We start from the raw sequence: 27,658 nt of genomic DNA, 5'->3' as shown, positions 1-27,658 counted from the left end.
ATTAAGAATTGAATTGGTTGTGTTTTGGTTTGGAAATTGCTAATTTAGTGATTACATGCTTCGAGGCAAACTGAAATGAATTCCTCTCATCCCTAACCTACATAGATCTTCACATCCTGTTGACAATAATGCTCAATAGTAAGGAGGAGTAAATATGAGTAGTACTTACCCAATGGCTTCAGTTTCCTCAGGAAGGCATATCATGGTTCCACTTGGTGACACTTGCAAAGCAGGGGCAGCTGTTTCTTTCATTATGTGAAATCTAGTTCCTGATGTGATTCATAGGAAAGAAATAAAACACCACTTCAGGGATTATTATTACATTGTGCATTTGTAGTGAATCACAAAATCTTAAGGCCTACAGTAATCACTGTCATTGAAACAATGTACAACAGAATTTACTAGAAGGCATTTGCATTTCCTTCCGAGACAGAAAGGAATCCTTTCCCACAAGTTAGAAAGTGTTTATCTACCTCTGGTTGAGATGAGAGCAGCTTCACTCTGTTCACTTGTCCCAAAGATGTTAATTGCTCTCACGTAAAAGAAATAATTTACATTGGATTCTAGGTGGACTTTCATTTCAGGTTGTTTAATTCCAGCCAGGGATCTGAAATATATAATAAACATATACTGAATTCTGTGGGAGAAAATCCATAACTGTTTGCCCTCTCAAAAATCACTCCTGCCCTCAAGCTGCTTTTCTCTCAGCAGGGGAAAAGATAAAGGGACCTTTATTTTTCTCCTTAAAGAGGGGAGGAAGACAACTTGGGATTTTTTAATATATACACACACACACAAACACATTTTATCAGTATCGATGCAAAACAGTTCCAACTTAGACAAAAACTCTAAGAAGAAACAAGTTAAAAAGCATTTTCTCACAGAAACCATTGCCCAAAGTGCAATTTAAAAAAATAAATTATGGTGGAGGTGAGTAACAGGACCTGGCCTCCTGCAGTTCACCAACAGTGGGGCCACTCACCTGTCAATCACCAGGTGTCACTGTGATGCCCATGGAACCACAAGGTTCCTGACTGCTAGGTTATAGCTGCCTTTGGAAAGACAGTCCTTTCAAAAAGATGAGCATGATCACAGGGAAGGAACTTTGGAGACTCTCCCTGTAAGAGATTGTCAGAAGCCATGTTTCCAAGAAGAGATCTCAATGAACCCCCCACCCCTTGCCAACCTACTTTGGTGCATCAGCTTTTCAGAAAAGGCTACATGACAAAATCCCCCAAAAGCAGGTCCAAACTGAGAAGACTATGAAGTGGAAACAAAAGAAAAACGACAACAGCAATCCTAATGAGTGGCTGGGGATGCAGACCAGCAGATTCACTGCCGTATCCAAAGCCTGTCAGGGCACAAGGAGTGTGTTTGTGAGGAGTTGCATTCTTTTTTTGCTGCACCAGCTCAAAAGACTGACACTACACAATAACACTTCCATTGGACTGGAGACATACAATAGAGAGCTGAAGGCAGCGTGAAACTGGGATTGTTTTGATATCCCTTAAGCTTATGATAAACAAATTTTGCACCAAAAGCTGAAAACCCTACTTGATTGAAGATAATAGTGAGATAAAATATATCCATGCCCACATCACAATTAACAGAGTCTCTACTTATAACAACTTCAATGCTCTTCTTAAACAGGTTGTCAGACTCTAATGATAGGAGCTGTTTTTTCACCAGCTTCCACCAGATAGCACCAGAAGCTGAAGAATAAAGGACATAGCTTCTCATGGTTGATTTCCGTTTTTTAAGCATAAGTGTAGTCAATGTCTTTTTACTTCATATATATTCTTTATGCTGAGCAAACAGCAGTCACTGTCAACACAGTTCTACATCAGAGACCTTGAGAGGACTGGTCGCTACATCTCATTTATTTATACAATGCCCTTTCACCATTAAAAAAACCTGAAGGGTTGAAATACATTCCAACTTCAAAGAGAGCTGTTTTCAGCTAGAGTGGATTTCAAAGACTTTCATATTCTTCTTGCAAGCCCAGCCACAGAGCCCCAACTGGGTGCTATGTTTGGGGGTTGGCTGGGCTAAGTAGATGTATGGCGGACCTGAGGGAAGCCTGCTTCCCTCAGGTCCACTCGCCATGCCCCCCCCCATGGCTGCCATGGATTGGCCCATTTGAATGGACGAGTTTTGGCAGGAACCTGTGAGACTTCGCAGCGGCCAAGGGAGACAAGCAAAGATGGTGCAGCATGCCCAAGGGGAGAGGAGGTGCCGCGTCGGGCTGCAACCACTGCTCACCAGGAAAGGTGGTAAGCGGCCATTTTAATCTGACCCTATTTACAGTGGTACCTCAGGTTACAGATTCCGCTAACCCAGAAATAGTACCTTGGGTTAAGAACTTTGCTTCAGGATAAGAACAGAAATTGCACCATGGCGACAGGAGGCCCCATTAGCTAAAGTGGTACCTCAGGTTAAGAACAGTTTCAGGTTAAGAACAGACCTCCGGAACAAATTAAGTTATTAACCTGAGATACCACTGTATAGGCTCCTTCACTCTTATCCCAGAATAATACAATAAATACAAAATCAAATATAACTCAGCTTCATGAAAAACAAGTAGCCTGTCAAAGGGGAATGTGACTGCACAGCCTCAATTCAACAAGGCACATGTGTAATTTCAATCAGGTGAACATTTGTGCGCCTGGTTAGCATTAGTGACAGAGGTCACCTGTCCAGTTGAGGTGTTGCAGTTGGGAAGGGGGATCTCAGTGGCAAGGTCTGCTCTGAATACCCACATTCAGTGAACAAAACCTAAATCAGGGATGGGAAACCTGAGACTTTTGAGATGTTGCTGGTCTGGAAACAAAGCCTTATGAAGAATGGTTGAAGGAGCTGGGTATGTTGAGCCTGGAAAAGAAGAGACTGAGAGGAGATATGATAGCCATCTTCAAATATTTCAAGGGCTGTGACATGGAAGAGAGAACAAGCTTGTTTTCTCCTGCTTGTTCTCAAAGGACTCGAACCAATGGCTTCAAGTTACAGTGGTACCTCGGGTTAAGAACTTAATTCATTCTTGAGGTTGATTCTTAACCTGAAACTGTTCTTAACCTGAGGTGCCACTTTAGTTAATGGGGCCTCCCACAGCCGCAGCCACTGCTGCCAAACGATTTCTGTTCTCATCCTGAAGCAAAGTTCTTAACCCAGGATACTATTTCTGGGTTAGCGGAGTGTGTAACCTGAAGCATCTGTAACCCGAGGTACCACTGTACAAGAAAGAAGATTCCGACTAAACATCATGAAAAAACTTTCTGACAGTAAATGCTGTTCAACTGTGGAATGGTCTCCCTTGGGAGGTTGTGGACTCTTCTTCCTTGGGGGTTTTTAAGCAGAGGTTGGGTGGCCATCTGTCATGGATACTTTAGCTGAGATTCCTGCATTGCAGGAGTTGGACTAGATGACCCTTGGGGTCTCTTCCAGCTCTAAGATTCTATGATTGTATGACTCTCACTCCCATCAGCCCCAGTCACCATGGGCAATAGTCAGGCAAAAGCAGCAACCAAGGGATCCAAGTGGTAGCAAAGACCACTGATATTATTCACACGTTCAGCAAAGTGGGTACTCTCCCCCCCCCCCCCGTAAGTTGCCTGTGTTAAGTGTGCTGATTTCATGGCAAACTAGAGAATATTCAGTGCAGCCTTAATGAAGACTAGAGCAGTATATGCGCAGGGCCTTGGCACTCGGATACCAGTGCCCTCCTACATATCATCCACACATCCACAATATTTTCACATAACAAATGCTAGCTGTTCCACATTTCCGAGGAAGTGCCAGCATATGCAGCAAGCGCAGGAAAACAAACGCACACTCACTGCGAACAGAGATAAGCAGTCGAATGCAGTCAACCCTCCCATATGGGAACAACTCGTAACAGAACTGCACAGGCAGAATGCTACATGGCAAGGTATGTCCAATGTGGGTCACCTTGGGAGTTTATTTACTTAATGACAGATAGGCAGGGTATAAAAAGTTTTAACGAAATAACAGTTTGAGTGAAATGACTCCTACACCATATATATAAGTCTCTAGGGTACCACTTTGAACAGTCATGGCTCCCTTCCCCAAGCATTATGTAGTGTAAACCACTGAGCCTTGGGCTTGTTGATTGGAAGGTCGGCGGTTCGAATCCCCGCGACGGGGTGAGCTCCCGTTGCTCGGTCCCGGCTCCTGCCCACCTAGCAGTTCGAAAGCTCGTCAAAGTGTAAGTAGATAAATGGGTACCACTCCGGTGGGAAGGTAAACGGCGCTTCTGTGTGCCATTTCGCCAGAAGCGGCTTAGTCATGCTGGCCACATGACCCGGAAAAACTGTCTGCGGACAAACGCCAGCTCCCTCGGCCAGTAAAGCGAGATGAGCGCCGCAACCGCAGAGTCGTCCACCTTACCTTTCCTCTGCTCTTTCCAGGCATGGTTCATGTTCTGTGTGAGAGGATGCAACTGATTTATCTGGGAATTAGTGTAGATGAATGCAGCGGGAATTCTGTTACAGCATCTCCTACAGGCAGGGAGGATGAAGGGGGATTTCATAGCTGGCAATGGCTGCTTTGTCAGGTTCAGTGTTGGTTCTGTACAAATTGCTAATCAACATTTGCTTCTCCCCCCTCTGACTGATAATGAACTAAAGGTAAAGGTAAAGGAACCCCTGACAGTTAAGTCCAGTCACGGCATTTGTCCGCAGACAGTTTTTCCACGTCATGGGGCCAGCATGACTAAGCCACTTCTGGTGCAATGGAACACCGAAACCAGAGCAGCGCATGGAAGCGCTGTTTATCTTCCCACCAGAGCAGTACCTATTTATCTACTTGCACTGGTGTGCTTTCAAACTGCTAGGTTGGCAGGAGCTGGGACCGAGCAACGGGAGCTCACCCCATCCTGGGGATTCAAACCACCGACCTTCTGATCAGCAAGCCCAAGAGGCTCGGTGGTTTAGACCGCAGCGCCACCCGCGTCCCTTATAATGAACTAACTTGCTTCAACTCTCCCAAACTTCTGTTCAGGAGAAATGACTGGAAATTTAACCAGTTATAGAAAACTCCACATTCTGCTAACCGTGGGTGTAATCCTTTGCACATGCAGTAGGAAGTAAATTCCATTGGATTTAATGGGTCTTACTTCCAAGTAAATATGTTACATGTCCGCATTGCTCCTTACACTACAGCTAACAGATAAGCCATTTACCAAATGAAGGAATGAAGAGAAGCAGGTTGAATGGCGGCTAACGGATTGAAGTTGAATGCTGAGAGAAGTACTATTTCTGGGGGAAAGAGGGCGGGCAGGTGTGGAGGACTCCCTGGTCCTGAATGGAGTGGCTGTGCCCCTAAAGAACCAGGTGTGCAGCCTGGAAGTCATTTTGGACTCACAGCTGTCCATGGAGGCACAGGTTAATTCCGTGTCTACCAGCTCCATCAGGCATGCCGGCTGAGACCCTACCTACCTGCACACTGTCTTGCTGGAATGGTACATACCCTGGTTATCCCCTACTTGGACTACTGAAATATGCCCTATGTGGGGCTCCCTTTGAAGGTGACTCGGTCAAGAGGAGGTCAAGAAAATAAGGAGGAGGTCAAGAAAATAAGTTATGTAAATACGAATTTAAAAATTGGAGTTGTTGTTTTTTTTGTTTAACTTCTTTTTTCTTATCTGATCTATGTTTGTGATTGATTATGCCGTTTTGTATTTTCCTGATGCTTTTTTATTTTGTATTTTTTCTCTTTTCTGTTAAAAAATAAATAAATATCTTTTAAAAAAATAAAAAGAATGAAGGTGACTCGGAAACTACAAGAAGAAGAAGAAGAATTTGGATTTGATATCCCGCCTTTCACTCCCCTTCAGGAGTCTCAAAGCGGCTAACATTCTCCTTTCCCTTCCTCCCTCACAACAAACACTCTGTGAGGTGAGTGGGGCTGAGAGACTTCTGAGAAGTGTGACTGGCCCAAGGTCACCCAGCAGCTGCATGTGGAGGAGCGGAGACGCGAACCCGGTTCACCAGATTGCAAGACTACCGCTCTTAACCACTACACCACACTGGCTCTAATCCAGAATGTGGCGGGTAGACTGGTAACTGGGAGAAGCCACTGGGATGATGTCACACTAGTCCTGAAAGACTCCAAGTACGTTTCTGAGCACAAATCAAAGTGTTGGTGGTGACATTTAAAACCCTAAATGGCCTCAGCCCTGTATACCTGAAGGAGAGTCTCCACGCCCATAAATATGTATACAGATATATATTTATAAAAGTAATGATGCAGTAGCAGTAATTAATTATAAATATTTATGTTTCCATTAGGGGTTTGTTATTAGGGGAAACCCTCTGGTACAATATTACTTCTAACTCATAAAGCCATAATGTTGGTGCATTGTAGGAGAAAGTTAAGCTGGAATATACAGTAAATGGCATTTTATTTCTATTTTAAAAATAAAACAAAATTTACTTCCCATCAAGAGACTTTACTGCTATATTCTCCCAACTGCATTTATCCAATTGCTTGCTGAATCAATGACCCTCATTTGCGGCTTCCTTTGATGATTCTAGGAAATTTGCTTTTATTGCTGATTCAATTCCCCTCTTTCTGTATGAAAGACACAAGGAATTATGCCTTCCATAATTTGTTTTCTTTTATTTAAGGGAAATAAAGAGAAATCAGCCACAAAAATAGCTCTCCTTAGCTTCCCCTCTAGCTAAGCCTTCTTTATCATGGACCTCAAGTGAAGATAGAGAGCCAGGCTGCTAGGTTTTATCCCATTTTCTTTGCTGCTGTTTGCAGCAGGATAGAAACATCAGTCAGAGAAAAAGCAAGCATTTGATGTTTGCTATAGACTGGGGAAGGGGCGCGGGTGGCGCTGTGCGTTAAACCACAGAGCCTAGGACTTGCTGATCAGAAGGTTGGCGGTTCGAATCCCCAAGACGGGGTGAGCCCCCGTTGCTCGGTCCCTGCTCCTGCCAACCTAGCAGTTCAAAAGCATGTCAAAGTGCAAGTAGATAAATAGGTACCGCTCCAGCAGGAAGATAAACGCCGTTTCCATGCACTGCTCTGGTTCTCCAGAAGCGGTAACAAATGCTCAGAGCAAGACTGATTTTCAAATCATGTCCCATAACACAAAGCAGTGCTAATGCATCTAAAATTCTACTCAGGTTTCGAGTGCTGCTCTCTTCTTAATTTTGATCACAGGGAGACAAAAGTGTTCCTTCAGCAAGTTTTGCTATTGCAAGCTGTTTTGAACAGACAGCTTTCTGTGTCTCCACAAAGCTGTAATAAACACAGCAGATGTGGCAAGACTGAAGAGCTTGTGAACATCACTTCTGTTCTTCAGATGCGATCATGAGCACAAATAGACCCTGTGCTTGAGATAAGAAGTCACAGTAGTGCTTTCAGTGGCTATTTCATGCAACCAGGACATTTTGTGTACGCACCTTCTGTCTGGGGAAATATGGCTTCTTTAGTGTGGCAGGTCTTCAGAGGAGCTGGAAGGGAGAGCTTTCCCTCTCAAAGAATTACAGAATTGTAGAGTTGGAAGGGTCATCTATTCAAATGCCCTGCAGCTCAGGAATTTTTTTCGCCAGTTTGGGGCTCGAACCCATGACATTAAGAGTAAGAGTCTCATACTCTACCAACTGAGTTTTCTCAGGAGTCAATATCACAGAAAAGTTGCAAAGCTGCTTAAACCCCACACACACTCACCCAAATTAAAACAAAATGTGCAACCACTAAATGAATTGCAAAAATAAAATAAAAGAAGCTTTTTTGAATCATAGCAGTGCTCTGTCCCTGCCTTCAACTAATGAATTAATTACCCCAGTCTTTGCTCTGGAGCTCATCCTTCTTTCCCCAGGACCGACACAGCTCCTGGGATGGAGGCCAGTATGCAAATACACATTGCTCCCTTTAACAACTTGCATTTGCCAGCAAAACAAAATGCAAACAAAAAGCAAAAAAACAGGAAGAGAAAATGGTTCTCAGGTCCAAATGAACCATTATGCTAAGTAAACTATAGAGAAGATGGCACAAGCAAAATAGGAGCCTCCTAACTTATCCTTTTTCAGCTAAGGAATTCACTGATAAGAAGAACATCGCCATCCTTCTTCCAGGACTGGGCTCCTAAGCTCAGAGCATGGTACAATTCCTCCTCCATCACATGCTCCATCACCTGGGCATCCCTCCCCAACCTTGTGCCTTCCATATATTTAGGTTTGCAATGCAGCATCAGCACCAGCCAGCTGGGGAAGATCTAGAGGGTGCCAGGTTGGGAGAAAGCTGATCTAGTGCATTATTATTTTTTTGCAGGCGGGGGAGACAGCGGAGATCTGCTCAGCATGTTTATTACACTTGTAGCCCACAGGTCCACCAAGCAGTTCAGGGAAGCATATAGGAGGGATATCCCATTGTCTCTTTATAACAATCATTCCATCAGGTTGAACAATATCAGTTTAGGGTTGTACACAATGTAGTGGCATATAAAGCAACTGACATTCTTGTTCCACTAGCAAAATGTTTCACACCAGTGGAGCAGAGCTGCACAAGCGGAATCTGTTACGCACCAAGTTTCCATTGGCACAACCATTATGTTGGATTCCTCTGTTGCAGAACATTAAAACTCACCGATTTGCTAGCGTGAGAGCCCTTGACCTAGCAGACTGAGAAGCTGGGATACATCCACATAGAATCTGAACTGCTGTATCTCTGATACAGGCCCAGCATTATCCACTGAGTGGATAGCAGTTAGGAAAAGTGCTGCAGTTGCTGTCTTTGCAGATAAACTCAACAGGAAAGAAAGCAGCTTGCATAGGATGTTGGTGAAGATAGGTCAGCCCAAGGCCTCGTACATTTAATCCATTTCTGGAGGGCTTGGACAGGACCCAAGGAAGCCTTTGGGGTTTAGTCTCTAGTAGTTTTGTTCTTTAGTAACACAAATTAAAGGTATTTCTGATTTTCCGAGTATAATCTCAGAGATTAGCATCTGGCACAAATGTTAATCTCCATGGCAAAGCTGATCTCTCGTTCTTAGGAAGATCGAGCCGCACAAACTTATTTCCCCTCAAAATAATCCCAATTCTGGAACATTCCTTTTAGCTTCCAATCCAGTCCATCTGCATTTCAGAGCACAGGGGACTGACCTCAGACCTTCTCCTTCAGGAGAATACTGTCTGCAGTACTCAAGCGTGAAAGAGTCTGTCGCTTCTGGGTTACTGGTGCTCCATCGGATGGTGGCAGCGTCCCAACACACACTGCATTCTTCTGCCTTTATTACAGGGGTCGGGGGAGCTGCGAATACAACATCGTGTTAGCTCTGCTACATAGTGATAGCTGCAGTCTTTATACGCTGAAAGGAATGAGCGCATCAGTATTGCTAATATCAAGCTGACACTCCTCATCAATTTCTTTAAAGTCTTTTCCCCCCTTCATATGTTTTCCTTCCTCAAATGGTAATAATACCCATAGTGATAAGATCTAGACAAACATCATCATCATCATCATCATCATTATTATTATTATTATTATTATTATTATTATTAGAGAGGCCCTTTGCCTCATTTCCTTTTTGGAAGGAGGGGGAATCACAGCTAGCAATTAAAACAATTAAACTAAAAATACAGCTGAGTGCAATTAGCCTAAATCATGAGGTCTTCAATCCTACACTAGTGGCCTTAACTACCCCTTAGATTAAATGTGTTGCTTGCAGTAACATCAGGAGATTCCCCCTCACCTCCCTGTAATCCTAGGTATTGGGAGGGAGCTAGTTCCATCAGTACCACGATGTGTGGGAATGCACCACCCTTCGACTATGAGAGGGGGAGATGGGCTTTAAATGTAATAAATTAATTGCTAGCCACCAGGTGTTGAGTAATGTACATGTGGGCAGTACTGCATTTTGTCATGTTTAAAGGTAAAGGGACCCCTGACCATTAGGTCCAGTGGTGGCTGACTCTGGGGTTGCGGCACTCATCTTGCTTTTCTGGCTGAGGGAGCCAGCATACAGCTTCCGGGTCATGTGGCCAGCATGACTGAGCCACTTCTGGCAAACCAGAGCAGTGCACAGAAACACCGTTTATCTTCCCGCTGGAGCGGTACCTATTTATCTACTTGCACTTTGACGTGCTTTCAAACTGCTAGGTTGGCAGGAGCAGGGAACGAGCAACGGGAGCTCACCTGTTGCGGGGATTCAAACTGTCGACCTTCTGATCTGCAAGTCCTAGGCTCTGTAGTTTAACCCACAGCACCACCCGCTTCCCTCTTGTCATGTTTAGCTGTATACAAATCATTGACATTGTTGTCATCATCATTGGCATGTATGAACCAGCCCAATATACACCTCATAAAGATATCCATCTATTTGAAACATCTCTAAGGTCACACTTGCACAAAGATCAATACAGGGCACATCATAGCAGAGGACACATTCTCCATGCATTCCATTAGACACCCTCTGTATTAGACACAGAAAAACTACAAACACCGGGGAAATTTGCAAGCTACTTACCCGTTCTAAAAGTGGATTTGCCACTGGGAAAGCTACATCCTGAGTAGTTCACAGCCATAACCCACACACTATAAGAGTGACCTGGTTCCAAATCTTCCAAAATGCAGTTGCTCTCCTTCACAGTAACGCGGTATTCTTCTACCAAGCCTAGAGCAAGTAAACACACACACACACACACACACACACACACACACAGGAAACAAGTCATGAGAATGTCACGGCAGGTCAACAATAACTCACAAGGTGTCAGTGAAATTAACTCTTTATTCAAAGAAACAAAACAGCACAGGTCTAGTGAGCACAGCAACTCCTCCTGCTAGATCTTGTCCCAATAAGGCAGTTGCGAGGACTGAAGGTCCTTGCCTTTCCACTGCTCTCTAAGACTCCTCCCTCCAGGTCCTTTCCAAGCAATCTGAGACCACACCACCTTGTTTGTCTCTGTTCTGCCCTCTTTATACCTCTGCAGGTTCTGAAAGACTAGGGGGAAAGGGACGTTTGGGAGCCAAAACATCCGATTTCCAGGTCGTTCAACAACCAAGGTATGGCTGTACTATATTTTAGAAACCAGCTCTGCTATTCATAGTATCTAGGTAGGTACAATTCTGTCTAGTTGGTACTACTGTATCTTATTAATATTGTTCCTTAACAGTGTGCACCTTTACACAGAAACAAGTCCTACTTTGTTCAATGGAGCTTATGCTCAGGTAAGTGTGCCTAGGATGCAGCCTAAGAGCACTTTGAGGCCAATGATTTTGTCACTTTTATTTCCATTCATTGTCACTACTACCCATGTATTTCTTGTATGTACAGTGGTACCTCGGGTTACATACGCTTCAGGTTACAGACTCCGCTAACCCAGAAATAATACCTCGGGTTAAGAACTTTGCTTCAGAATGAGAACAGAAATCGTGCTTCTGCAGCACGGCAGCAGCAGGAGGCGCCATTAGCTAAAGTGGTGCTTCAGGTTAAGAACAGTTTCAGTTTAAGAACGGACCTCCAGTACTTAACCCGAGGTACCACTGTATATTCTTCAGCCTTGGCTTCCTACCCAGCCTTAATAAATGCTGAATTTCTACAACTCCACTCATGCATCCAAGCATCCAGATTTTGATGCGGGTTGTCACAAAACTGGACATGTAAGAATGGGAAAACAGCACCTTGAAATGAAGATAGCAAAGTAGCCATTTTAGCTTCAATAGGGATGCCGCCCTTATGTAAGAGAAATACATTAAGATTGCCCTCCAATAAGGAAAGAGGAGGAATGAGAGAATGGGGAGGAAGTGGTGCAATGCAAGACTTGTGACCAAAACAACAGCAAGTTTGATGCGGTCCAAACATTTGCGCAAATAACCCTAGGAACTGGAGCATAAGAAACAAAAGATCACTGATGTAGTGCACATTTTCTGTGGCTGATGAAAACCGCCAGTCTAAAACATTCTTAGATGCTATCATATTGCTTTTGTATCATGTCTTTTATTGCTTTTGATTTACTCCTATAATTTGATTCTATAAACTTTTCCCTCTCCAGCTTCTCCAGCTAGCAGAGAGGCACAATCACTCACGCACCACTTTGTTCTCTGTTTCCTGGGCATTCCTCCATACAATAGACCTGGAAAAAATCAATGACATCATCTTCATTCACAGTCCAATACACTGCAATCGATGTGCTTGTAGCTGAGTTTGGATCCTGAGGTTGTAATTTTGGAGTCTGTGGGACTGCAAGAAAATAGGCAATCAGTTATTCATACACCTCTCTGTTTGTTGAGCATTCCAGGCGGCAGCTAGGAATGGCTAAATCTGTCAATATGTCTCATTTTTCTAGTTGTATATTCAGTCCTCCACGTTCCCACCATTTGCCATTTTTCTTTAAAAACATTCCTCAGGATAATTCCTTAGCATTGTAGTGCAAAATTCTCTCTAAAAAAAATATTTTTCTATATAGTTTTGAAGCAGAAGTGTATGACTCCCAGAACTGCCCTCCCAGCTGCTCAGGAGTTTGAGCCTTCAGTGTAACTGATCAACACCTTTATGGGGATTTGAGAAGATCTAAGAATGTGTCTAGGAATGCGGGTGGCACTGTGGGTTAAACCACAGAGCCTAGGACTTGCCGATCAGAAGGTCGGTGGTTCGAATCCCTGCGACGGGGTGAGCTCCCGTTGCTTGGTCCCTGCTCCTGCCAACCTAGCAGTTCAAAAGCACGTCCCAACATCTCTCAGTATTAAATTACTTGGTCGAACAAAAGAAAATACTCCCTTCCTCTCCTTCCTTGGCAGATTTCCATTTGATGTGAAATGAACATTAAGATCCACATTAAAAATAAAAAAGTTTTCTGCTTTCGGTTATTTTCTGATGCAATCATGAATTCCTGTGGCACTAACAAAGCACATGCTGACACCAGCAGATTTTCTGTGATTAAGGAAAAGAGCTGCCTGTCATTCAAAACATTCATCTTTCCCATCACGGAACACAAATGAGATTATATTTCCTTATTTACTCAGGCTGGAGACAGAATAATTATTTCAGCGAGCATGAAAGCCTGTTAACCCACCATGGCAATGAAGTAGGTGCTAAAGTAGAGATGGAATAGTGTACATCACAACTTTGGGGGGTTAGTTTCAACCCTTCCACACCCAATGCCATTTTCCCAACAAATTTCCCTCCCCAAAACCTGCTGTTTGCCCTATTTTGGAAATTTCCATTAAGAAAAGAAGTGCAGGAGGAATAACGTTATACACCATCTTCAACATTGTGTTTCCCTATCAGATCCCAGCCCCGGGATTGATATTTTAAAAAAATGGATCCCCTGCTATTTAGTTTCACCCCCTTTCTACCATTTGAAGTTAACAAGTTTTTGTGGAGATTGAAAAATTTACGAAACAGAGACTGAAATCCAGTTATCTCGTCGGAGTTCCGTCAGAATTGCGCCAGCAACAAGTATACACAGAGAGAAATTTTTATTTTATTTTTTACTTATTGCAGGAAATTTTGACTGTTTGGCTTTGAGATATTGTGTATGTGTATATCATTATCATTTTGGCAATTGTAAATATCATTTAAGACTCTCAAGTATTAGAAGGTGCTGATTTTTTTGTATATTACTGTCAATGAAATCACATACAGAGTGATATGCTCTGTATTCCTGGGAAAGTGGTATTGAGACTAAAAAATCTGCAAAATCTCTTTGTCTGGAGGCAACAAGAAATGTCGGAGCAAAAGAAATGAGGGCATACCTCACGAGGTACCAATGATTCTTGCTAAAACATTTTTGTTGGTGGTCCAGTTTCCATCACTGTAGTGATGGAACATCAGTCCAGGTGAATTAGAGTTTTCACTTAGGCATGCAAGACAGGCAGTGGAAGAATCAAGATCTAAGCTGGAAGGGTTTCTGATACTCTTGACAGGGATTGGCCCAAATAGAAGCTTTCCACACTACTGATTCAGCACTAATTGAGAAATCGGGTCCTCCCTTAAAGAGGGCACGTATTGCGGTGAAACCTTGACAACCGACACCCTGTGTTGTGGGTGGGTACAATTGGTCAGCCACAATACCCAATTGGTAGGTCCCTTGAAGCTGGGTTCAATCTGGCCAATGGGACGCAGTCCAAACAGTTCGAGGGACCTTTTTATGCCCACACATGTGACCTAGAGCTTCCTCTTTCGGCGCATGCATTCGGAACACCCGCCCACCTCTCCCTACTTTTAGGGCTTGTTGCGCTTGACCTTGTTATGCCATCGTGTGTCGTCTGTCATTGGAACAGGGGCATGGCAGAATTTTTCCCCACTTGGCTGATTGGCTGTTGCCATTTGGGTTTCGCCTGCCGTGTAGAAAATCGTCACAATTTGTAAGGTTGCGGATATGCTCTGGTTCAGGCGATAGGGATGCGAGAACGCTCTCGCCATCCCAATGGGAAGGGTATTCCATTAAAGGAGTCCAGGAACTTGGTGGTTTGGTCAACCCCTGTAAGGGGATTGTGTCTGTTCCTGAGTCCAGGGGGACATTTGGGTGGCAGAGTTAGCCCGTTCCCAGCTTTCTGCTTATCCAGGTGTTCACCCTTGGCTGACCTATGCTGGTGCCCTGGGTCAGCGCTACCTGCATGGCAGGGAGCTAGTCAAACCAGAGCCAATGCAACCAGTCACTTTCTGCGACCAATAAAGTTGTGGCCTAACTTCTGCCAAAAACCAAACCAAAAATTTGAGTCAAGTGTGAATTTATTGGGGGGGGGGAGGTTTCTGGGTCTGAACATGCAAATGCAGGAAGTGATTCAGTTCTAAGTACAGGAAGTACAACTGCTGCAGAAAGAGGAAGGAAGTTGATGCAGGACTTTGCACATGAATCCTTCATCTGGATGGAGTCCCCAGGGCTGAATCCACTAATCTGTGTAGTCTTCCACTGTGTTTGTGGGGATGTGTTTGGTTCCCTTACAACTCCCATATGTGGTAAATCAACACACACTAGACACTCTCCAAAATTCTCTTTTAAAAAAGAAAATTGCTTTTCTTGTGTTTTTCCAAGGGAAATCACTTGTATAATTTGAGGGAAGGTGTGAGATGAACTATACAGCTGGCTTCTTGTGAAGAGACATATATTTATACACAGTGTCTCAGCTTTACCTATGGGCAAATAGCAGGCGACCAATTTCTAAAACAGTAATTTGGATGGATTTTGCTGCTGTCGCAAACACAATTTGAAATGGTATCACTTTAAAAAGCTGGTTATACATAGCTGATTTTGGCACCAAAATCTACTTTTCTCAAGAATGACACACACACACACACACACACACACACACACTCCCAACAAACATAAAATTAGATGCTGGGGGAAAGGTGAAGGAGTGGGTGGCTGCAAATGAGCAGTTCTCAGAATTCATATTTCTTGTTAAAATGCTTTACAAGAAGGCTAATAAAGCAACATCGGTGGGGTGGAAAATTAGTTGCTTTCTGTGTCCCTGAAGAGGAACCAACCTATTAGATATGTAGGACCATGCAAGGGACCTCAAAGGTCATCTGGGTCTCTCTAGATACATATGGCAGGGCAAAAAGCCGAGAATTAAATATAAATTACTAACAGATGCAAAAGAAAGGGGAGGCTTTGCCCTGCCAGATCTGAAGCTATACTACGAAGCATCGTGTCTTTGCTGGCTAAAAGAATGGATTAAACTTAAAAATACAAAACTCCTAGACCTGGAAGGATTCGACAACAGATTCGGGTGGCACGCGTATCTTTGGAAAGAAAAGAAGAAGGGATATAAAACCTTTGAAAACCACATCTTCCGGAAATCGCTATGGGAAGTTTGGGACAGATACAAAAATATATTGGAAGGGGGGGTGCCACATTGGCTATCCCCGTTAGAGGTCATGGGGGTCAAAAAAGAAAATATGAGAAGTGATTGGATTACCTATGGAGATTTGGTGGAGAAAGAAGGAGGAAAGTGGAGACTAAAACCATACGAACAAGTTAAAGAATACGTCTTTGATTGGCTGCATTACCATCAAATAAATGAAATGTTTAAAAAGGATGTGAAAGAAAAGGGGTATAAAGAAAAAGATTCGAGATACCAAATAGAGATAGTGAATAACGACTCCAAAACAATTTCTAAAATGTATAAAATTTTGTTAGAATGGCACACAATAGATGAGGAGGTGAAAGTAGTTATGATTCAATGGGCCAAAGATTTAGGATACAACATAGACCTTGGTGATTGGCAGAAAATATGGAATGAAAACTTGAAATTTACGGCATGTGTTACATTAAAAGAAAACGTAATGAAGATGGTTTACAGGTGGTATATGACACCTGCAAAATTAGCAAAGATGTACAAAACCTGTAATAAATGTTGGAGGTGTAAGGAGAAGGAAGGTACATTTATGCACATGTGGTGGGATTGTAAAAAAGTAAGGGGGTTCTGGGAGATGATACACAATGAACTAAAGAAAATGCTAAAATATAGCTTTGTTAAGAAACCAGAACTCTTCCTGCTGGGAATAACAAGAACGGATATAAGTAGGAGAGACTGTAAACTGTTTCAATATGCTACCGTCGCAGCAAGGACATTGTTGGCCCAGAGGTGGAAACAAGAAGAGGTTCCGACTTTGGAGGAATGGAGGTCAAAACTAACAGACTACGCAGAGTTAGACAAATTAACAGGGAAAATTAGATACCAAAAAGACCAGAAATTCATTGAGGACTGGGGGAAATTTACAGAGTATTTGAAAAACATATGTGAGGATAGCACAACGCTAGCGTGTTTCAAAGAAGCTTTGTGAAAATAGAAGGAGTATTGCCAAAAGGCAAGCAAGGATAGAAATATAATATTTAATGGCAATATCTAAAGAAGGAATGTGAGGAGAGGATTTGAACTACGAAAGATTGTCAGAGAAGTTGAGGGAGGTCCAAACAAGGTGAAATATGTGATATATAAATGGATTGGTTTATTATTTTTTTATGGAAAAACTTCAATAAAAATTTATTATAAAAAAAAAACAAAGGTCATCTGGGTCAGCTCCCCGCTACCTCCAAACTGATACAGGAAATCTCTAGCAAAAGAGGGATCCTTGCCTTCTTCCAAGGCAGACTTGTCCCATCAGGAAGTTCCTGTCACAGATGCAGCTGCTCAGCACTGCTCAGAACATCAGGATTTGTTTGAGTGAGGGAGAGGCAATGTGGGTTTCAGCCCCAGAAGGGACCTGAGGGCAAGGCATGTTGATGCTTCCTGGCCAGAAATAATTACTAAATAAAGAAGTGAGCCATGTATTTTCAGGGGCAATGTTAAAAGGTGGAAACTCCAAGCACAAGGATAGCTTCCAGGGGAGATGAGCAGGCATGTGGTTGGGTGCTGTGTGAATGGGATGCTGGGCTAAAGAAGCCACTGGCCTCACCCAGCCGGCTGTTACGTTAACAAGCTCTCCTTTTTCATATTGCCCCGGAAGCACAACAAGAGGAAGTGCAGCTCACTTGAACTCCTTCTTTGGGCCCTTGCTTATACAGTGGTACCTCGGGTTACATACACTTCAGGTTACAGATGCTTCAGGTTACAGACTCCGTTAACCCAGAAATAGTACCTCGGGTTAAGTACTTTGCTTCAGGATGAGAACAGAAATCATGCTCCGGCGGCGTGGCAGCAGCAGGAGGCCCCATTAGCTAAAGTGGTGCTTCAGGTTAAGAACAGTTTCAGGTTGAGAACGGACCTCTGGAACGAATTAAGTACTTAACCCGAGGTACCATTGTAATGTGCGAAGATGCTCTCCTCTACAGATGACTGGGGATCATGATTAATCCAGACCTGCAGGTGACTTGTCTTTTCAGCATGAACAAGAAGTGATAGTTGCTCCTTCTCCAGTTTCCTCCTCCATAATCCAAGGACAATCAGGCTTCACTTCAGACTCAGCTGATTACTAATTACATGCAGAAGCCAACAATGTCACATTTCCGTTCCTGTGTACATCTTCCCCCTTTTTTATTTTTTAGGCTTCATGCGTTTTCAAGCAATGCACCAAATGTTTGCACAGATTCTTACCAGGCATGTGTTTTAAGGTCTGGTTGCCATTTGCTAAGCCACTTGCAAAATGTTCAAACTGTGAGAAGGCAGGTGGTATCTTTTCCAAAGCCAGAATATTCTCCACCGCAGAAAGTAACCTATGCAAAGGAAAATATAGACCCATTGAAAGGCATTTCCATAATATGTGTGTAACATCAACTCATGGTTTGCACTATGTACCTTTGACCCAAGCTCCCCTTTCCTTTCTGTCTTCTGGCAGCAATCAGAATATTGATTATTCCCCCCCACTGCATGCAGGAAAAGAGAGCAGGCAAAACAACTGACGAGCAGCAGAATGAAGACACAGCTGCCCAATTCTCTCCTGCTGCCTCAGAACCCTTTAGGGAAAAGACGAATGTCTAGATTCTTACCTGAAAACCCTGTTTGGAATTAGACTACAGTGGTGCCCCGCAAGACGAATGCCTCGCAAGACGAAAAACCCGCTAGACGAAAGGGTTTTCTGTTTCTCGAGGCGCTTCGCAAGACGAATTTCCCTATGGGCTTGCTTCGCAAGACGAAAACATCTTGCGAGTCTTGCGATTTTTTTCGCTCCCCCCCTTTTTCTAAGCCGCTAAGCCACTAATAGCCTTTTAGCCGCTAAGCCGCTAATAGCCGCTAAGCCGCTAATAGCGCTAATCCGCTAAGCCGCTAATAGGGTTGCTTCGCAAGACGAAAAAACCGCTAGACGAAGAGACTCGCGGAACGAATTATTTTCGTCTGTAACAGGTTGCTCGTACTAAACCTCTCCTTCACAACTACTAAAAGTGCAGGAGCCCTGACCTCTTTTTAATCGGCTAATAACAACAACAACAACAACAACAACAACAACAACAACAACCCTCTTTCCTCTAAGGAGCTTGAAGCAGTGAATGGTTCTCCTTCTCCCCATTTTATTCTCACAACAACCCGTGAGATAGATTAGGCTGAGACACAGTGACTAGCCCAAGCATGAAAGTCACCCAGTGAATTTCATGCCTGAGTTTGAAATTGAAGATACAGCACTGCCTGGCAGATACATAACTGCCCAGTTCTGGAGCAGAGTAGTGTTCAGAATTAAAGTTCAGTGCAAGCCTCTTAAGAAATGCAGGAGTTCAAATGCACAGACAATATCCTTTGAAGTGTTTCTTGAATGCAATAGAAAATTGAGTGTAGCATCCAGGAAGCCGGCTGATTCCAAAGAGATAATGTACAACAGCTGGTGGTGAGTCGCTAACAACCCCCAAAAAAGAAGGAAAAATGAAAGCAAAATGGATTAGAAGTAATTAGCTCTTATTTGCCGAGCTCATTTTAGAGAAGGAGAAAAGAATATATTTTTAACCCTGAGACAGAAGAAACATCCAAAGATTTTTATGCAAAAGATTGGTGCCGCTGAATGCAACTGAATTGTTGTTTAAATAGCAAATAGACAATGGTCTAGTTTGCACCTAATATTAAACCATGGTTTATTAAACAACAGCTTACTGTTAGGTGGGAAACCAACACAGCAGCTTAACTATGGATTATCAACTATGCTTAAAGATTGCTCAATCACCAAGGTTTATAGCTGATTTAGAAAACTTAGCTATTGTCAATTATATTTCAGCATTCAGTGTGAACCCAGAGCTGCTCTTTAACTATGGATATAAGAAGCCGTCACTACCCAGAAGCTACGGAGCCATGAGTGGAGAACAGGTCTACTCGGCTTGCCTCTCCCTCCTTTAATGGAGGAAGCGGGGCATAAAAGATGTAAGTCATTGTCTGTCCAATGTCTCATCTTTGACTATGGCTCATTGCAGGAGCAGCCAATGTGGTGTATTCCTGATATTTTGGATAACAACCCCCATAATTCCTGACCATTGCACCTGCTGGCTGGGGCTGATGGAAACTGGAGTCCACAACTTCTGAGGGGCACAACATTGGCTACCCCTGTTTTATTAACTAAACATGCTTTACTGTTATGTGCTAATGAGGCTAATGAGTTTGCAATTCTTTAAATAATGCAAGTGGGAATTGCAAGAAAAAGTTGCACTGTGTAAGCCTCACTGTTCCTGTTTAAGGTCCCAGCCAGCCATGATGGTTCATTCACTGTGAGAAGTGAAGCTACAGGGAACAAGGCAGAGGGCCTTCTCAGTAGTGGCACCTGCCTTGTCGAATGCCTTCCCATCAGATGTCAAACAGATAAACAACTAGTTGACTTTTAGAAGACATCTGAAGGGAGGTTTTTTATGGTTTGTGTCTTATTGTGTTTTTTATATTTTGTTGGGAGCCACCCAGAGAGGCTGGGGCAACCTAGTCTGATGGGCAGCATATAAATAATAAAATTGTTGTTGTTGTTGTTCCCCCATTCTACTATTGGAGGTTTTAGTAGTGTATGGGCAAAACAATATTATCAAATAACTTTTCACCTCTCTTAAACACATCCCTCCCCCACCCCCCAATAACTCTACAGTCTTATCTCTTGCCATAGATCATTTCCAAAGCCAAATAAATGGTCCCTGGATTGATATTAATTTTACTATGGAGATTAGCCCTTCTAAAAACGATCTCAAACTACACGCAGCTTCAATGTAATCCTCTTGGCAAAGGAAGCAGAAATACCAGGACAAGTTCAAAACTCATTGGCCTAGCAGGACTTCACTATGGTCTAAATTTAGCTCAGCCTACCAAAGAGACGCCTAGGATCGTTTTCATTAACATTTCATCTAACATTGAAATTAAATCAGCAAAACAGGAACACTCACAAATATTGGCATTTTAACAGAATGCATCTGGAGTTTTAAAATGATTGTGTACAGCAGTGATAAACACCTGCTTTTTAAAAAACCAGCTACATAGATGCTATTGCAGGAAAGACAGAATTGAATAATGCCATATTTATTAGTATTTAAATGATGAATGAGAAAATGCATGCAAATATTTCAAACACTTTCAGCTGCATTACCAAGCACACAATTTCCTCCTTAATATCTGGCAAGGAAATGGCTGCATGCCTTCAGCGGAGCTTGGAAGTATTAAAAAGCATTCAAACATGCCGTTCCTAATACTCACTATAATGCACCAAAACTACATTTCATATACCTTTTATTGATTTCTTCTGATGACTATGGGAGGAAAAGGAACGTGGGAAGGAACGGATTAATGTGTGTCACAAAATTATACTGGACATCAAATCCACAAGATCCCATTCACGGACATATGCCCCACCTCTGATATTGTATCAGTTCAAATATGCACAGCTTTCCTAACCTCATATGCATTTTGCAGAATCTTGCCCTCCAGAGGTGCAACACCACAGTGATATGCCTAATACCTGCATTTGAGACTTTCCAAGCTTCAATAACTTTATAACATGAAGAAGAAGAAGAGGAGTTTGGACTTAATATCCCGCCTTTCACTCCCCTTAAGGAGTCTCAAAGCGGCTCTCCTTTCCCTTCCTCCCCCACAACAAACACTCTGTGAGGTGAGTGAGGCTGAGAGACATCAGAGAAGTGTGACTGGCCCAAGGTCACCCAGCAGCTGCATGTGGAGGAGCGGGGGAGCGCACCATGGACCCCTCAACCGTATTGCATTTCAGATTACTTCCAGTTGTACAAATTAATTAGCAATGGTATAGTTTCAGAGATGTGGGGGTTCTACTTCTCCAATGTGCCAGATGTATAGCACAGGGGAGGGGGATATTTATCATCCCAGAAACCACATTCCCTTCTGGACAACACATACACAGTGGTACCTCTGTTTTGAACGTAATCCGTTCCGGAAGACCATTCGAGTTCTGAAACGTTCAAAAACCAAAACTCAATAGCCAACAGCTAGGCCTTAGGATCTCGCACTCAGCGGAAGCCGCGTTTCCTGTTCGACTTCTGAGGCGTGTTCAAAAACCAAAGCATTTACTTCCGGGTTTATGGCGTTCCAGTTCCAAAACGTTCATCAACAAAGACGTTCAAAAACTGAGGTACCACTGTACCAGTGGCAGGTGGGGCAGGAAATGTAAAGGTTGCCTTGGTACAATAGGCTACTTTCACTTTCTGCACACAATCTCACAATATTATAATCTAATTACTTATATTGCTCATAGCTCAAATCCTGCCTGTGAGTTCATCATTCTATAGCATTTCATTAAATAGTCTGAAAACGGCATCCATTCTTCCATAAAATACTCAGCATCAGATTCTCTTAATTTTGCTGTTAATTTTGACTGCTCTACATAGTTCATTATCTAACTTATCCATGAAAAAAGTGCTTTCCTCGTGACTTGTGCAGGAGTGTGGTCCTTGAAGCTGGCACCCCAGTTTTAGTCCACTTTCTATTGGAGGTTATGGCATCGTTCAGAAAGTCTACTGCAGGCATAAGCAAACCCGGCCCTCCAGATGTTTTGGGACTACAACTCTCTTGATTCCTAGCTAGCAGGACCAGTGGTCAGGGATGATGGGAATTGTGGTCCCAAAACATCTGGAGGGCTGATTTTGCCTATGCCTGGTCTACTGTGCTAAATATTCATATTGATTTTGAATTGTATGGAATTCTATTCTTTAATTCTATGGTATAAAAACTGTGATGGGATAAAAGAAATAAAAGAAGACACAAAAATATAATTAAATATAATTAAAGATCACCCAGCATCTAGCATAGCACATTATGACTGCTACAACGGGCAGAAAAACCATTTAAGCGGTCTGCTGAGACCCCCAACAATTTTCAAGAGGTCCATGGGGGGGAAAGCACTGAACTAGGGTCACTACCTTAGAACTCAACAGCACAATCCCATTTTTGCGATTCTCTTCCTCAGTGGGCCTTACTAAGTGGTAAGTGCACAGAATTGGAACCTGACAGTGGATTCCTATGTGCATTTACTCAGGAGTAAATTCTGCTGTGTTCCATAGGGCTTACTCTTAGGTAGGGATTGCAGCCTAAGCCTCTATAGTCTTATATAGGTAAGTGTGTATATAGGTTTGCAGCCTTCAATTTCTATCCCAGTTATGTGATGGGTCTATGAGTATTTGCATGTAGATTTAGAACAAATGGACATAGACTATATTCCTTTGTTATGTAGGTAGGAATATAGCCTGTGTATATATATTTTCAGCACAATACACAATTTTTATCAGCATTAAGTGTAATTTTATACTCACACTTAGGAAAACAAAATCATCCATTTCTTCAGTTTCCTTTAAGATCGTCTCCAACGTGTCCTTTGCTGTATCAATGTATTCTTGAAAATTAACCATCTGTTCATAAAGATAGTCCATTTTTGCATTCTTTACTTCCTCAAAGCTCTGCTGCTTTCTGTCATGGTGCCCTATCACAGTCTTGATGATGCTTTCATTTTGCTCATCCAAAAGCTGCTCCTTTTCCTTACAGTTTTCCTAGAGGTTAAAAAAAAAATTTCCAGATGTTGGGAAAAAATAAAATTCATTGGTGAATTTTTCTCCTGTGCACTGGAGATTTCAGGGCCACTTCTCCCTGCTTAGATTGTTCAGTGGTGACTAGCAACAGCTTTCCATGGGGTTCACAAAGAGGGTCTCTTTTAGTTCAGCCCAGAGACTATAGACGGTTGAAAGGGAAATCACACAGTGATGTCAGGTGATTGACAAGTGAGTAGGTCTCGGGGACTAGGCAGGACTGGGAAGATCTGTGTCTGAGACCAGGGAGAGCCTGCTGCCAGTCAATGTAGAACTAATGGTCTGATTCAGAAAAGTTCAACTAATGGTCTGAGAAAAAAAGAAAGAAAGAAAGAAAGAAAGAAAGAAAGAAAGAAAAGGAGGTGGCAAAGTGAGAGAGTGATGGGGAGGGAGAGAGGAGAGGAAGGGCATGACAGAATCAGAAAAGTGTGTGGTTAAAAAAAAGGGAGAGAAAAAGGATGGCCCACTCACTTTCAGTTCCTGCCCTGCCCACTGCTGTCATGTAGCTCTCAACAGATTATAACTGAGGGAACAAAAGGCTTGGCAGGAGAGAGAAAAACCACCCACCCTTGGGCTAAAAGATTGATGGTTGACTTGAACCCTTCAGTAGTTTTATCTATTTATTTGAAAACTGCTTAATATTTTAAATATCTCTAAGCGATATATAACATAAAAACAATAAGCAATATCACAAATACCAATGCAGAATCTAAAAACAGTAGTATAAAGCCACAGAAATGCAAAGGAAACCAGAAATTCAGAGGATTCAATGAAATAATTTGAACTTTGACAACCAGCTTCCGAAAGGCAGAAGAATGGAAAGTTTCATACAAAGCTGGAATGAGTTTTGTGTCCATGTGTCTTTGTATGCTGTTAAAAGTCACCTCTTCTGTAGAAAGAAACTGTTGTGTTCATATCATGGCCCATCCAGTTGAATGATTGTTTTTTAAAAAATTCTCAACAAAAATAAATTCTCAACAAATAAATTCTCAACAAATGAGAAGGAAGGCAGATGCCACACACTTACCTCAAGAGAATTAAACAGAGCCTCAATCTCACTGACAAACCCCTCGATCTTCATAGATCTTTCTTGCAAAACATCTAGGAATCCACCCAATTGGCTCTGAAATATTAAAGTTTCACAACCATCTAAATAAAGTGGTCAGGAAGTTGCGAGATGGTGCTATTATATTTTACATAAAAACTAGACCAAAACAAAATGTTTAATCTCAGAATGCATCCTATGGCTCAGTGCTTCGTTGATATACTACAAGGATCAGGCCCATTGTCCTGGTAGCATCCCACTGACAATAATTTCCCAAATCCCCACCTCTGGGGATCACTGTCCCCAGAGGGGTCTCGGGGACACTTGATGAAGTTGCACTAGAACAAAAACCACACTGCAGGATAAGGAAAATTATACAAATGAGTGTGATGGTTTTAAGCCAGGCAATAAGTATCACAAAAGATTAAATAAATTGGAAGGCACTATGGGGGTTTCTTCATTTTTCCTTTCTTTATGCAGCTTGAAAGTTTTCATAGATTTAAGCAGTAAACTGATTAATCCACTAAAACTTTAGTTGATGAATTAATTGTCATTGTGAGACTGACAGGCAGACTTTTAAAAAAACAAACACCTGCCTTGGCTTTGGGTATTACTTAGATAGGGAATGGAAAATAAACTATTAAAGATGCCATCTCCTTCTAGCAACAAGAGATTGTTAATTCAATGATGAAGCCATATCCTTCAAAAGGCACTCAGGCTGAAGTCTGGGCAATACACAGTTTTTAATAAATGGAATCAATTAAGCAAACAGTTCACTTAAGAACATAAGGTGAGACCTGCTAGATCAGTTCAAAGGCCCACCCAGTGATGCATCCTGTTCTTGACCACATACCCATGGGAAGCCCAAACACGGAACCTCAGCCACAACAGCAGCACTCTTCCCACTTGCATACCTGCCAAGTGCCCCAGAAAAAACGGGACATCCTATTTTTTTCATGCAAGGCCATTTGGGGTGCAGTGATATCGCACTGAAAAAAACTCCCAGTTTTTCGGGACTGTATTTTTGGGTGTGGGGCAAGAGCGAGGTGCGGGTCACGTGACTTGCCAAAGGCACACATCCTGGAAGACACCTATCCCCGTTTGGGGTCTCCAAAAGCTGGACAGTGTGCATTTGTGATTCCCAGCAGCTTGTGTTCAGAACCCTAAATAAAAAGACTTTCTTATTACAAACTAAGGACAGGATCCCCAAAGGCCTATGCCTGCCTTCAAACCAGTAAAATAATCTTCATTAAATGATATCTAAGTGACTAACAGCCTGATTTTATTTATTTTTTTGATCTGCTTTCTTTCCTGTGCTTCTGAAGCTGTTTCTCAAAAGCTGCCCAGGATGTGGTTCTTGAGATAATAGAGACAGCACTCATGAGTTATAACTGTCTGCCATGCAGGAGCCTCCTTGACCTTCCTTTGGTGCACTTGGCCATCTGTTCAAAAGCAGTTTGTGTTTTCATAAACACTCTTGACTTTAATCAGATTCCTCTATATGCCTAAAAAGGAAGGTTAAAGGAAGGCTGGAAATTAGCATCACCTATGAATTATAAGGGATGCGGATGGCGCTGTGGGTTAAACCACAGAGCCTAGGACTTGCCGATCCGAAGGTCGGCGGTTCGAATCCCCGCAACAGGGTGAGCTCCCGTTGCTTGGTCCCTGCTCCTGCCAACCTAGCAGTTCGAAAGCATGTCAAAGTGCAAGTAGATAAATAGGTACCACTCCAGCGGGAAGGTAAACGGTGTTTTCGTGCACTGCTCTGGTTTGCCAGAAGTGGCTTAGTCATGCTGGCCACATGACCCAGAAGCTGTACACTGGCTCCCTCCGCCAGAAAAGCGAGATGAATACCGCAACCCCAGAGTTGGTCACGACTGGACCTAATGGTCAGGGGTCCCTTTACCTTTTATGAATTATAAAATGCACAGCAAACTATACTGTGTGCATAAATAGGGGGACATCATTCATCACTTCCAAGGTGAATGTGTTTTTGTGGGGAGAGAAATGTTTAATTCCGTGCACCCCCCAATAGCCACCATCAATAGCTTACTGTACTGAGCATATTGCATAGCTGATGAAAGCTGAAGCAGTGAGAGTTTTGTGGTCTGAGTACCAAAGAACTCAGTAACATGTGGGTAGTGGAAATGAAACACACTGGTCAAGGATTGAAAGCCATCTTTTTCCTGGTGAAGCAGATCACATGAAGGCTAGATTTCATTCCTGGCTCCCTCTCCAAGTTACAGAGCCAGGGGATGATGTCATGGGACATGCTCAAGTCCTTTGACTTTGAAGAAACCACTCTAGGGAATGAAATGGAGGCATGTGACTTCTTTGATATTCTTAGCAACTGCTTATCTTTCACAGTTGTAGTATGATTCTCTATATACTAAGAAGGCGCTATTAAAAATCAATGGGAATTTGGCTATGTATATCAATGGATTTCACCCTTTAAAAAAACCAAAAAAAGCAAAAACTCTTCACTGGAGTCAAACATCATGAAAGAGCATGTTAGAAATCTTGCCAGGCAAGCCATTCTTTTTTTCAGCCTCTATCCATCATCTGTAAAATGTACATACTAATGCTAGCCTGCCTACATTATTCTCTTGAAAGCCCCCTCAGTTTCAAATGTGATTTTCCATAGGGCCCTGCTGCTGTATCAGTGCTGGTACAAAGACACCCTTGAGTAACTGTGCTTTTATTTGGATCCTAATCAATGGCTTTTTAAATAGGGATACTCAAGATCTGGTTAATCTGAGGAGGCATCACGTTGAAGTCTGTATATTAGAGAAAGCCAACCAGTTACCTAGATTCAAGAGGACTAACAAGGAATCAAAGTGCTTATTTAGAACTAGGCAGAACCACCATACCATTAGGCAGAATAAGAAAGACACCTTAGGCAACCTGTGCTGGGGTGGAGTGGTGTTAGCAGCCTCACACACTTTCCCCTGCACCCACTAACCTGCACTGAACATAAGTACAGTGGAGGATGCTGCCCAATCACCAGTGCTGAAGGAAGACTCAATGTCCCATCTGGCTGGATTATGGATGTAGAATGGTGGGGAGGGGAGTGCAATCTTTTCCTTCAGCTCAGGCAGGAAAACGTCTTGGACCAGTTCTGCAAATAGGACTTTAAAATTCCAAACTAAGGGCCAAAGCAGATGCAATGCAAGAAAGCCATCATTGGATCACCCAGCTAATT

The 27,658-nt window shown here is 42.7% G+C and overlaps 1 protein-coding gene across 4 annotated transcripts in view; it reads right to left on the bottom strand.

Moving 5' to 3' along the window:
* CMYA5 (cardiomyopathy associated 5) overlaps positions 1-27,658 on the bottom strand; it is a 49,740-nt gene that overhangs the window by 6,973 nt on the left and 15,109 nt on the right. For 2 of the 4 annotated variants that reach the window (XM_081880678.1, XM_081880677.1), the window contains exons 3-11: positions 24,439-24,534; positions 23,142-23,375; positions 21,091-21,113; positions 18,013-18,131; positions 12,062-12,211; positions 10,496-10,642; positions 9,132-9,279; positions 474-607; positions 170-269 (exon numbers count right to left, since the gene is read on the bottom strand). In XM_081880678.1, the coding sequence (XP_081736804.1) occupies positions 170-269; positions 474-607; positions 9,132-9,279; positions 10,496-10,642; positions 12,062-12,211; positions 18,013-18,131; positions 21,091-21,113; positions 23,142-23,375; positions 24,439-24,534 (1,151 nt within the window). Of the gene's footprint in view, positions 1-169; positions 270-473; positions 608-9,131; positions 9,280-10,495; positions 10,643-12,061; positions 12,212-18,012; positions 18,132-21,090; positions 21,114-23,141; positions 23,376-24,276; positions 24,301-24,438; positions 24,535-27,658 lie in introns of those variants that run through there. The other 2 variants (XR_014161238.1, XM_081880679.1) reach the window with 2 other exon arrangements.

Source organism: Podarcis erhardii (assembly GCF_964252035.2).
Source record: "Podarcis erhardii genome assembly, chromosome: 11".
In the NCBI taxonomy this organism is placed as follows: domain Eukaryota; kingdom Metazoa; phylum Chordata; class Lepidosauria; order Squamata; family Lacertidae; genus Podarcis; species Podarcis erhardii.
This window is presented reverse-complemented; position numbering and strand designations above follow the sequence as displayed.